We start from the raw sequence: 12,695 nt of genomic DNA on the forward strand, positions 1-12,695 counted from the left end.
AAGCAGTGACATTCATTTAAAAGATAAAATCAAATGAAAAACGCTGTTCCGTTTCAGATTGAGGATTAAAGTATTGATTTACATTAAATCCACACCCAGAATCGAGTATATTTATTTAAATAAGTTTTACTCTACTTCATTTTGACGAAACAAACGGGTATAAGTTACCTCAATTGCTGCTTTTAATGAAGAATGCATTAACTTTAATATCAATCATAAGACTTACCAAGGGTTACGTTTCTTTTCTTTTTCATGAATAACTGACTGCCTATGCTTTCCAAACTTTTGATAAGATTGAATCTGAAATTTAATAGAAAAAAAAAAATAATTAAAGGTCTACAAAATCTTGAATTCTTTAATGAAAAGTCATTATTGTTATTTCAGTTGAGTAATTTTATCGGCTCATTCTATATCAGCCCCGAAAGATGGTAATGTTTAAATGACTCATCATGACTTTACCTAGTCAATAGGCAAGTATATTTTTATTTGTGTGTCTCAAATTAATTACCTTTTTCCTAAGGTCCTGTCTTGTCCTCTCTCATCATCTTTTATGGATTCTAAAAACCCCTAGAAATAAATGAAAGATTCTTAATAATCACATCAAAATATAGGAAACTTTTATGATTTGAAAAAATAGTACGATATCTCAGTTTAAAAACTCATTCAACAATTATTTCATTCTGTCGGGGAAAGAAGACAAAAATAGCTTTATTTTTTCATCATTTTTCCATATCTATTCAAATTGTAATTGCAATATTATGTAAACGCACCTGTAGATATCTGGGATCCATATAGAAGAAGAAAAAATAAATCAGGGAGTGAGGAAATAATGCCATGCCTGTAAGAAACATGAAAATATGAGTAAAGTGAAATTAGAAATTCATAAAAATGGGTGTATTTATGTATTTTAAATACATAAAGAAGTGTACATGTCAAGTTCAAAAATTACTCCGATATAGTATAAAATCGGGTAACTGCGACATGACAAGCCAATTAATTTATGTCCTTTTTGACACTGTTTTGAGCAATCAAGAATTAGTCAAACAGTAACACAGAAGGACATTATTGAGTTCAAAATCTGATAATAAATAAAAAACATATAAATTACCTTATTCAATAAGGTCATTTCCAATAACCAGAAAAGGTCTGTGAAAAAGAGTCCTGAAATAAATAAGTAAAGATTGCTATTAATGGATCCACGTTCCAAGAAATAGGTAGAAAAATAAGGATTTGATTTCTAAGTTGCAGGTACTTGTATCTTGCGTTGAGTAACACCCTCAGTTTAAGCCGTGAGGATGGGTTGCAAATTACAAGAATTTATCTAGCATATCTCATTTTTCAATTCTGTTTCGGATTAAGAAAAAAGAATATTCAAGAGAATGCAAGACCTCAAATCATGATATCTTTTGTATACTTACAATTGATTTATCTGCTGCTTTTTGGTATTTTCTTTTCATTTACAGGCACAAAGGTTCCAGATCCTATCGAGAGAGAAATAGGAATATCTGTTAAATAAATGCATTCTATGCTTATGAATAAAAAGAATAATATAAAGTATATTGAAGAAAAGCGTCAGACAACCATGAGCCATCATGTAAAATAAAAAACAAGCTTTCATTTCCTCTGGTGGAAACCACGAATGTATAAGGAAATCATTTTCATCATAGCATTGACTTCAATAACTCATTGAAAATTAAGATGTACACTTACCTCAAATGAGATCTAGGAGCTTTCTTCCCCATATCTATCAGCTTCAAAGAAAGGCAAGTTTAACCTAGTAAAAGAAGTTGATTAATTAATAAATAGTTCTTTCTGAAAATATATTTGTTTCATTCTCTCTTCCATTATAATTCAGACGACCAATGCCATCTTTAGAAATGAGGCCCCCTTCAATTTTGTAAATCTAAGGGGAGCATCATTTCTTCTGGTGGAAACCGCGAATGGTTAAGAGAATGTTTTCATCATGAAATGAGTAAATTTGAAATAAATCAATAGGATATAAAAATTATTCTTAATTACCTTCATGAATCAGGGTCATTCTATCCATGCATCCAGGACAGGATAAAAACAAAGGTGGAACACGACTCACTATAAAACAAAACAAAAAACGTGGGATCTATGAAATTCAAGTTTCTAAGCAAAAATTGACTCTTGAAATGAGATCAAATCCATCAGAATTACACAAATTTCTCATCAAGAGTCAGGAGAACGAAAGTTAATGATTTTGAATTAATTCATCATTAGAATTTTAAGAAGATCAAAGATTCTCCAAGATTTTTACCTCAATTTATTTACTATCCCAGTTTAGCATTTTCATTCCCTCATGAAAATACTCAGTTTCAACAAAAGATAGATCCGACAAAGCAATCACCATACGTGAATAATCTCCTAAGATGTGTAGTATTCCGAGATGAAATGGGATAGGGAAGGGTGGAGTATAAAATTGTTTTAACTTGATGAGACAAAAAAAAAAACTTTTTTAACAAAATGGAATACATCAATCCTTGATGTAGACCTAATCAAATCAACCAAGCCCTTTTCTACAGACAGCTTTTTACCTTCTAAATAAAACAAACTTAATTAAGTGGTTTTAAACTATTCTTTTATTTTCTATAATTTTTTGTATTACATTGTGAAATTATTTGTATATTTGAACCCTTACCCTCTTCCTTTTAATGAAGACAGAATAATATCGTAATCCCCATTTCCAGAAACATCAATGTATATTTTCCATCACATCTCTACCTAGCAAATTAAGTAGAAATTAGTTTTGGGGAAATACAAAATTAAATGGAATCAAATGGATTCTTCTTCGTCAGTTCATTAAAACTGTGGTAGTTAGATTTTTAATCATTAGCTTCATGTAGCAAATACTTTGTCGGTCATCATTAAGAAGAAGAAGAAAAAAAAAAAAGACAGGAAAATAGATTTACCTTTCCAGATAGAGCTAATCTTCAATCACCACGAGATAACATTGTTGTTCTATAAATAAGAAAAAAATCGGTCATTAGAATTTTTTTGTAATTTTGTGGTACAAGATTTAAATCATTTCAAAATTTAACATCAGTTAAGTAAATAATGGAACGGTAAAGTTTTTTGATTTCATACTTTTAGAAGTCATTTGGAAAGATGCTTATTCATCCTATTAAAAATATAGCTCATATTCTAGAATTACACACCTCTTAATTCTCGATCCACATATAACCTTTCCAAATAGGTTTTACATCATTCGACCTACAAGAGAAAAATAAAAGTAATAATAACTCTTTTGCCACAGTCACTTGAAGAAAACGTATGCCTTTAAGGTTTATTTGTGGAAGCACGTGTCCCAACCAGTATACCATAAGTGGGCATATGATTTCTATTTGAGACCCATAACTTAATATTTGCATTACGAAGGGTTCTTAAATAAACATTTTTTGAAAGAACCAGAAAGGAAAAAAGCAATGCATTTTGAAGCAAAAAGAATATAAAAAGCTTACGTACCTTATTAGTTTGTTTTATAGAATTGATTATTTCCACGTAAAATAGAACGACTCACTCATGAACGAATAATATCCTGAAAGGAAAAGAAAACAATAAACTGATTTATCACGTATTTAACGTATTAACTAATAGGTATTTACATAAAAATATTTCAGTCTCATTAAATCACATTTTTTTGCTTTCATGGATTGAATACTGGATTCAAGCAGAATAGGTTATACATCATGTTTTTAAAAACAAAACAAAAAACAGACTAACATTTTTAAAAGCAATAAAATTTACCGTCTGAAAAACAATTCCTGAGAAGATCATTGATACATAGATTCATCCTACAAAAATTGAAGAAAAAATCAGTAACTTGGAAAAAATAAAAAAATAACATGACTCAAAAAAATTAGTTGTGTTTTTGTTCCATCGTCGTTATCTCATGCTTCCAGTTGTAAACAAAGGAAGATGTGCGAAAGTTAGGATTTAGTCTACGATACCAATACAGTACGAAATGAGGATGGAATTAAAACAACATTCCGTGACTCTAGGCTCGACAGAAATACTACAACTGATTTCCTTATCAAAATTAATAAATTACATACCTTTTCATCAATTTTTTCATTTCGTAACCATACAATCTTTTGTCATTTTTTAAATATGATTGAGCCCTGTAAAAGCAAAAAAGAGGATACATTAAGTGAAAGCAGTGACATTCATTTAAAAGATAAAATCAAATGAAAAACGCTGTTCCGTTTCAGATTGAGGATTAAAGTATTGATTTACATTAAATCCACACCCAGAATCGAGTATATTTATTTAAATAAGTTTTACTCTACTTCATTTTGACGAAACAAACGGGTATAAGTTACCTCAATTGCTGCTTTTAATGAAGAATGCATTAACTTTAATATCAATCATAAGACTTACCAAGGGTTACGTTTCTTTTCTTTTTCATGAATAACTGACTGCCTATGCTTTCCAAACTTTTGATAAGATTGAATCTGAAATTTAATAGAAAAAAAAAAATAATTAAAGGTCTACAAAATCTTGAATTCTTTAATGAAAAGTCATTATTGTTATTTCAGTTGAGTAATTTTATCGGCTCATTCTATATCAGCCCCGAAAGATGGTAATGTTTAAATGACTCATCATGACTTTACCTAGTCAATAGGCAAGTATATTTTTATTTGTGTGTCTCAAATTAATTACCTTTTTCCTAAGGTCCTGTCTTGTCCTCTCTCATCATCTTTTATGGATTCTAAAAACCCCTAGAAATAAATGAAAGATTCTTAATAATCACATCAAAATATAGGAAACTTTTATGATTTGAAAAAATAGTACGATATCTCAGTTTAAAAACTCATTCAACAATTATTTCATTCTGTCGGGGAAAGAAGACAAAAATAGCTTTATTTTTTCATCATTTTTCCATATCTATTCAAATTGTAATTGCAATATTATGTAAACGCACCTGTAGATATCTGGGATCCATATAGAAGAAAAAAAATAAATCAGGGAGTGAGGAAATAATGCCATGCCTGTAAGAAACATGAAAATATGAGTAAAGTGAAATTAGAAATTCATAAAAATGGGTGTATTTATGTATTTTAAATACATAAAGAAGTGTACATGTCAAGTTCAAAAATTACTCCGATATAGTATAAAATCGGGTAACTGCGACATGACAAGCCAATTAATTTATGTCCTTTTTGACACTGTTTTGAGCAATCAAGAATTAGTCAAACAGTAACACAGAAGGACATTATTGAGTTCAAAATCTGATAATAAATAAAAAAACATATAAATTACCTTATTCAATAAGGTCATTTCCAATAACCAGAAAAGGTCTGTGAAAAAGAGTCCTGAAATAAATAAGTAAAGATTGCTATTAATGGATCCACGTTCCAAGAAATAGGTAGAAAAAATAAGGATTTGATTTCTAAGTTGCAGGTACTTGTATCTTGCGTTGAGTAACACCCTCAGTTTAAGCCGTGAGGATGGGTTGCAAATTACAAGAATTTATCTAGCATATCTCATTTTTCAATTCTGTTTCGGATTAAGAAAAAAGAATATTCAAGAGAATGCAAGACCTCAAATCATGATATCTTTTGTATACTTACAATTGATTTATCTGCTGCTTTTTGGTATTTTCTTTTCATTTACAGGCACAAAGGTTCCAGATCCTAGCGAGAGAGAAATAGGAATATCTGTTAAATAAATGCATTCTATGCTTATGAATAAAAAGAATAATATAAAGTATATTGAAGAAAAGCGTCAGACAACCATGAGCCATCATGTAAAATAAAAAACAAGCTTTCATTTCCTCTGGTGGAAACCACGAATGTATAAGGAAATCATTTTCATCATAGCATTGACTTCAATAACTCATTGAAAATTAAGATGTACACTTACCTCAAATGAGATCTAGGAGCTTTCTTCCCCATATCTATCAGCTTCAAAGAAAGGCAAGTTTAACCTAGTAAAAGAAGTTGATTAATTAATAAATAGTTCTTTCTGAAAATATATTTGTTTCATTCTCTCTTCCATTATAATTCAGACGACCAATGCCATCTTTAGAAATGAGGCCCCCTTCAATTTTGTAAATCTAAGGGGAGCATCATTTCTTCTGGTGGAAACCGCGAATGGTTAAGAGAATGTTTTCATCATGAAATGAGTAAATTTGAAATAAATCAATAGGATATAAAAATTATTCTTAATTACCTTCATGAATCAGGGTCATTCTATCCATGCATCCAGGACAGGATAAAAACAAAGGTGGAACACGACTCACTATAAAACAAAACAAAAAACGTGGGATCTATGAAATTCAAGTTTCTAAGCAAAAATTGACTCTTGAAATGAGATCAAATCCATCAGAATTACACAAATTTCTCATCAAGAGTCAGGAGAACGAAAGTTAATAATATAATTTTGTTCATCAACTAATATTATATATCTAATGAAAACCACGTGGATCTTACTTACCGTTCATTCTACATCTATCTATAACGTCTTACGTACGATGCACAACTGCCACATGGAAGGGCAACATGTGAGTTTATAAAGTTATCGATAGTGAGCGTGCTCTATTCTAGAGAGTCCGGAAAAGGAAGTGTTTGTAGTCAGCGTTACCAAAAGAAATGTAGCATTTTTTTATAACCGTTGCTATTTTTCAACAATTTTTTAAGAGCATAAATGTTTATAGCCATCCTTTATTAAAGATATATCTCTACTTACGGCTACTAAAATTATTTAATTTTTACATTGCAATGGTGGCCATAAATAAAATTCAAACCCTAGCTAATATTATATGATATAAGATGTTAGCGTTCTCTGTACTTTTCCTATAAACCATTTTTTGTTTTAAACTTCAAGGATTTTTTGCCTTAAAATATATATAAATAATGTTTATACGACGTTATTGTTTAGTTTTGGTTGAAATTGATGTTTTTTTGAATTTTTAAATCAACTATAAAATGTTTATTGATACTAATCGTAAAGTAGTTATTTTCCGTTAGAATAGTTATATAATTTTGATCATTCCTCATTTCATGCTTGTTTGTTAATCCATAAGTTTATTTAACATGAATAGTCTATTATTTTTAATAATAATTATTAACGGGTATAGCACTTGGCACATCTTATATTTAATAGTTGTCCTTTTTGTTTATTTTTCTTGTAATGCTAATATTATTAACTATTTTGTCTCTGGTTCGAAGTCATATCATACAGAGATTTCGATAATATGTATGTATTGAAATTTTGAGGCATCATTTTATAATTATCTAGTTATATTTTAAGGGGAAATATCCTTAAGGAAAAATGGCTTAAAGCGAAAAAGTTTAAGGCAAAAGTACTTAGTGCCTATATTTAAATATAATATAATTATTATCTCTTTTTGATAATGCTCAAATTAAATATTGATGGTCCCCCCCCCCTCTTAAAATAGTAGCTTATATATTTATTTTCCACAAAATTATATAACAGGGAGAGGATTTGTGATATCCGATGAGAAATGGGAAGTTTTTTATCCACAACTAAATCTTATCGTTAAAATTGTTCGTTTACGGAATCTTTCTGTACTCCCCCCTCCCTAGAACAGATAATAAGACAGTCAACTAGCTGTTATTATTTGGGTCAATCTTAGAATTACAGGGACCTAGAATTATTGTGTCTAGAATTCCTTAGTCCAATATACTAATGCAAATAAATCAATATGTTATGAACCGTTTTTTTGCTCTCAGTGGCAAATATGGAGATAAAATGTTTTATGCATGTAGAGGCAAAATATATAAATTTTGGTGTTAGGAAAAAAATGGCAGCGGAATTTTTTTTTTAATTTAGAAGGGTTTTTCATATGCTTAGATCTATCTTCATTAATTAAAGACAGATATACTTCCATGTTCTCTAAGAATTTGTACAAAAATAGTTTATCCTCAACAGGAGATGCTTGAATTTCAATTTCTACGGGAATGATGGCAGATTGAAACTTTATCTGAAGAAGAAAACCATGCTAAGCCTCATAAAAGAAGAGTCGACTCCTTCTTTTGGTAGGGAATCTTGTCCAATATGAATAGTCCATCATATCTAATGATATTGTAATTAATAACGGAGAATTAAGTGATTAGCACTCCTTAGATTGGAACCGCTGTCGTGTTTGTTTATTTTTCTGTTCTCTTATTATATATTATATTGGTGATAGATAATATATCAGTTTAAAAGAATCGTGCCATTTTTTCTATTTAGACACATTTCCGTTTTTTTATCTTGCCATTTTTTTTCTAAAATCATAAATTTTGGTATGTTCTCAACTTGTTTTTAAATTTATTTATGGAATATTTTTCTTTTGTTAACTGCCAAAATAGACCGTCCATGAGTATTTTTTAATATATATATGAAGGCTTACATTTGGATAAAATTAACAACTATTCCCACAAATGATACCTGGATACTATTCTGGATCCCTATGATCGCCATAATTCTAATTATTATGTTGTCTATCAACTAGTTTTACTGAATTCTGGAGTTATTTAAAGGATTAATAAAATAATTTGAAATAGAATATATAATACAGTTATACTTCAGGGTGACACAGTTCCTTAGAATTTTTAAGGCACTGTGTCACCCTAAAGCATTAAAAAAAAGTGGCATATCAAACACTATTTTGTCATGATTTTTTTATTAAATGAATGGTAACGAGATGCATTTTTTACCACACAGGAATGCCCTATTTGGAAAAAGCAACAAAATGATTTATCATAATTTATATTATTATGTTAAAAAAAGGTGTGTGACGCCAAATGTTTTCTTTTTCTAATTTATATCGGTCCAAATCATCAACTCATTCAATTTAGACCATTGGGTAGTTGGTCGGGTTCATTAAGTCCAGACCGACCCATCACTACTTATCTCCTCTTTCCTTTTTAGTCTCCTTCGCCCAGGCTAGGTTGTATGAAAAGTAAACTAAAATTAAATAGTATTTGTATTTTATTCATTTATTACTATTGACCAAGGAATATATATATTTTATAGAATATCATTTATTATTAATTATGCTAAGATTCTTTCGATCATTGATTTGTTCACTTTTAAAATAATAATGGCAATGTGCGTAAAACAACTACAGTCAACAGCTGACTTACTTCTATCTTTATTAGTCGTTGCTTCAACGTATTGTAAAATTAAATCTGACTCGTATGATATTATTGTAAATTATTTTTTTATATTTTATGAATAATTAATATTCTTGCAGAAAAATACTGTTGTTTAATTCAGTAATGTGATATAAGGTTGTGAGTTAAATATTACTTATTAGCATTTCATTATGTATTTCCGTAATATTGGAGGTATATGTATAAAATGGATTCGAAGACATGCCGCAACTGGGGTATTCCTCTCCACCTCATTTGTGGCCAATGGCAATAATAATGACCCAGATTACTACTTTTCTGTTATTAAGAATAACTCTTTGGAGAATCAAATGAAAACAGCAAGCATATCTACAGTAGCTGAGGGTAAAAAGTTGTTTTAATGTTCTAAATGCATTTGGTTTCTAATTATATGATTATGTAGCATCTAAATTGCTTGATCTTTATCAAACGTCGTTAGAATCTTTAATTTCTGAGTACACAACTGTCGTTCATTCCCTCTGTTCGATATACGAAGCCGAAAGAATACTTCAGGAAGAGCATGACGAATCTCTTAGACTGACTAATGCAATGAATGATCTTAAGAAGGAAATCCTTGATCTGCAGCAACTACAAGAGTATGTTGCACAATCTTTGGAAAACAGTACTAGAGCATCCTTTCTTTTAGGAAATGGAATTGTGTCCGAACAATCATGGGACAAAATTGCGTCGTTTAACAGTAAAATGGAGTATCTATGGGATAGTTTTCATAATCTTTCCTTAGAACTTGCTCGGGCAAAGGTAACCCACATAGAACTAGTATCGAAAGTAAGAGATGCAAATGTAAATAATGAAAAAACAGACTCAATAGATTAATTATTAATAAAACACAATTATTTTATTTGTCAAAGGTTGTCCATAATAATTATAAATAACAAAAATAAGTGACTAGATTTTGAAAATATGTATACTTCAGCTAGATCCTTGAAGTGTTTTTTCAAGTGTAATAACAGATTCTACATTTTGTAACGTGACTTTGTTCAGCCATTCTTTTGTAGAACCTTGTCCGGCAGGGAGTTTGGTCCCAGCATACATCTTACTAATTTCAAACAGTTTTTTAAAACATGGTCGAAAGAGTTCGTGCTTCATATCGATGCTTCGGGAACTCAGAGCATTAAAAACGGCATTTCGCAATTTTTGTTTAAATACCTCTTCTTTAGAAACAGATTTTTTTTTTCTAGGACTCGATCGAAGTACTCTTGTTGTAGCGGATTTCTTCTCCGGCTCATTAGTTATAGTAGGTTTCTTATTACTATTTGGAACAACAGGGATAATATCTGGTGATGAGACTTTGGCTAGACAAGTAGAGATGGTTTCTTTTGTTCCTACGTGTGTTTTCAAAATTTCCATCATCTTTCTATCCTTGGCTTCTGAGCTCTCGCCACGGTTATAGTCTATGCCCATAACATCATTCCTCAAATGCGGCCATTTTGAATCATCTTCTATAGGAATGCTTCTTATTACCTTTGATGAAAGTACCTCTGTCTGATGGTCCTTTATTTTGGCCAGACCTTCATTAGTAAAGAATTTGAGCAACTCTTTGACTTCCCACTTTATATATCCTGGACCAGCGGTAAAGCTTTGACGCATCTTAGCCTCTTGTTTTACCCGCTGCTGCTCAGATAAAAATTTAAGGAATCTCTTTTCCTCTCTTTCACCTTCTTCAATCTGTGCATGAAGCGGATTAAATATACCTTCATAAATAGACGCAAATCCAATTTTATCTAATATGGTTCTGCGAATTATATCCAGCTGGGCTTCATGATTGTCTTTTTGCAATAAATTAGGATCCACTTCCCGTATGTCATGAATAATTTGTTCTTCGGCCTCTAAAAAATAAAATTGTATGATATGATTTGTAATAATATGAGGATATAAGAAACTTTACCTCTCAAAAAATCCATGACGGCACCAGGATCTAACTGCTCAGGAAACTTGGATATGGGTATTTGCATGTTATCTAATGTATTATTTCTAACATGGAAACCCTCAAAGGGATGACATCCTTCTGACGAAAGAGTCCATGCCTGCCATGAATTATGCTTTTCAGTTCCACCTAAAACTAATATGTAGAGTGATTCTGGCTGTTTCCCAAGTGTTTCTTGGATGCAATTATCGGGATCAAAATCATCCGCCTGAAAACCCTTATTCCAGTCTTTTGTTTTGAGCTTTGAACCAAAATCAATTGAATTACATGAATATTCTAATCTCAGTAGCAAAGCTTGTTGTCTAGACCGTAAATATGTAGAATAAAAATACTGAATGAGTTCATCGTCTTTTTTGCATTCAAACTTAAGGGAAAGAGGACGTTTGAAATATGGTTTAGGAACAGTGGATACGTTTATATTAGTGGATACGACAATAAGGGAGCGTGAAATAGTTTTAACTCCTCTGATAATATTATAATCCTTCAAACACTGAGGCGATACATGGAGAGAGAAACCTTTGATATCTTCATATGGATCACCCAAGCCTTCAGATGAATCATAAAAGGACAAATTTCCTCGCCATAAACAAGGTTTAAGATCATCAAGGGTAGCAGGAGTTAAATATTGAGCCAACGGCGTATGGAGAAATCCTCCATAGAAACGAATCAGTGCGCCGTGCCACTCTACAGCTCTTTTGAGTGCCCCAAAGAGGGGGATCGGAATTTCCTCCCTCGCTAGATCATGTTGCCACAGGATATCAAGTGTAAAAGACTCCTCTGTTGGTAGGTCGTCGAGAGAAACGTGTATATACTCGGATAGATTTTTAATTTCTAGCTCAGAATCCAGGTTAAAAGTAGGGTGATCTTCTGGAGCCTCACTCCAAGAAGAAGAACCGCCTTCATATTCACGATATTTAAAGAAGCTGCCATAGATTTCCTCATGGTTTTTAAGTTGATCAACGAACGATGAAGTGGAGAAAGCGATCACAAACCTCTGGTTCATTTTAGTTGTTGTTAGACTTCCTGGAAGAATTCAGCAGTCTGAGGATTCGTCTTTCTTTGGCGGGGAAAAAAATATAAAAACAGAAAATATTAAATAACATCACTAAGTGATGTCATAGTTCTCTATTTTGATCGTAATAATAGAAAGGTTTTGTGGTCAAACTGCGGGAATGCTAAGAAATCATAACAAGAAATAAACATGAAATTACCTAGCTTATTGGTGTTAGATTGTTCTAAAAAAAGACTGTATGCAGCTCAATCAGTCCGGTCCCGATTAATTTCTTACTTTTATTGGCCGATTTAGTAAAATACGTCTTTTCAGCTGCTGAAGTTTTATTAAATACACCCTTTTTCAATGAGACGAGATGCCTGAATTTTAAAGTAGGAAAGGTGTGGCTAGAGCGTATAGTTCTAGCTATAATTTATTCTTGTCAATAACAAATGCCGTCTTTGCAAGTACTAACTATCACTCGAACTGAAGGACCAACAATCGTTTCTTAATTAATAGAGAACTGTTGAGTGTTGAAAAAGATCGGACCAATTAAAAAAACCTGAAAAGGAATGCAGTTCGAAAAAAACGTCCCAACACTAATATTTAATAAATA

At 31.2% G+C, this 12,695-nt stretch overlaps 2 protein-coding genes and 1 long non-coding RNA gene across 4 annotated transcripts; 1 reads left to right on the forward strand and 2 right to left on the reverse strand.

Moving 5' to 3' along the window:
- Window positions 1-36: 36 nt before the first annotated feature.
- Window positions 37-6,571, reverse strand: LOC121127971 (uncharacterized). Of its 2 annotated transcripts, none has more exons than XR_011783163.1 (22): window positions 6,460-6,571; window positions 6,196-6,264; window positions 5,887-5,950; window positions 5,595-5,657; window positions 5,284-5,336; window positions 4,946-5,012; window positions 4,684-4,742; window positions 4,402-4,475; window positions 4,077-4,142; window positions 3,769-3,815; window positions 3,487-3,559; window positions 3,180-3,234; window positions 2,934-2,982; window positions 2,663-2,745; window positions 2,282-2,561; window positions 2,020-2,088; window positions 1,711-1,774; window positions 1,419-1,481; window positions 1,109-1,161; window positions 771-838; window positions 509-567; window positions 37-300 (listed from the first exon to the last, which is right to left on the reverse strand). It is a non-coding gene; the product is annotated as an uncharacterized lncRNA (long non-coding RNA). The 2 variants fall into 2 exon arrangements; XR_011783162.1 differs by having other exon boundaries at window positions 1,109-1,344; window positions 5,284-5,520.
- Window positions 6,572-8,956: 2,385 nt separating this feature from the next.
- Window positions 8,957-10,054, forward strand: LOC121127867 (uncharacterized). Its single transcript, XM_040723431.2, has 3 exons — window positions 8,957-9,168; window positions 9,227-9,488; window positions 9,547-10,054. The coding sequence occupies exons 2-3, from the start codon at window positions 9,299-9,301 to the stop codon at window positions 9,975-9,977; spliced, it is 621 nt and encodes a 206-aa protein (XP_040579365.1). The 5' UTR covers window positions 8,957-9,168; window positions 9,227-9,298; the 3' UTR covers window positions 9,978-10,054.
- On the reverse strand, window positions 9,974-12,215 carry LOC121127860 (uncharacterized). Its single transcript, XM_040723418.2, has 2 exons — window positions 11,050-12,215; window positions 9,974-10,990 (listed from the first exon to the last, which is right to left on the reverse strand). Exons 1-2 carry the CDS (start codon window positions 12,089-12,091, stop codon window positions 10,074-10,076), a joined length of 1,959 nt encoding a protein of 652 aa, XP_040579352.1. The 5' UTR covers window positions 12,092-12,215; the 3' UTR covers window positions 9,974-10,073.
- Between the last annotated feature and the right edge of the window lie 480 nt (window positions 12,216-12,695).

The sequence above is a fragment of the Lepeophtheirus salmonis genome, chromosome 1 (assembly GCF_016086655.4).
Source record: "Lepeophtheirus salmonis chromosome 1, UVic_Lsal_1.4, whole genome shotgun sequence".
Taxonomy (NCBI): Eukaryota; Metazoa; Arthropoda; class Copepoda; order Siphonostomatoida; family Caligidae; genus Lepeophtheirus; species Lepeophtheirus salmonis.

Bases quoted from the DNA above. Each gene is read 5' to 3' on its own strand.
- LOC121127867 (XM_040723431.2), top strand. From the start codon at position 9,299: ATGTATTTCCGTAATATTGGAGGTATATGTATAAAATGGATTCGAAGA. The intron at 9,489-9,546 runs GTAAAAAGTTGT...ATGATTATGTAG, and splicing joins CATATCTACAGTAGCTGAGG to CATCTAAATTGCTTGATCTT.
- LOC121127860 (XM_040723418.2), bottom strand. From the start codon at position 12,091: ATGAACCAGAGGTTTGTGATCGCTTTCTCCACTTCATCGTTCGTTGAT. The intron at 10,991-11,049 runs GTAAAGTTTCTT...TTTATTTTTTAG, and splicing joins CGTCATGGATTTTTTGAGAG to AGGCCGAAGAACAAATTATT.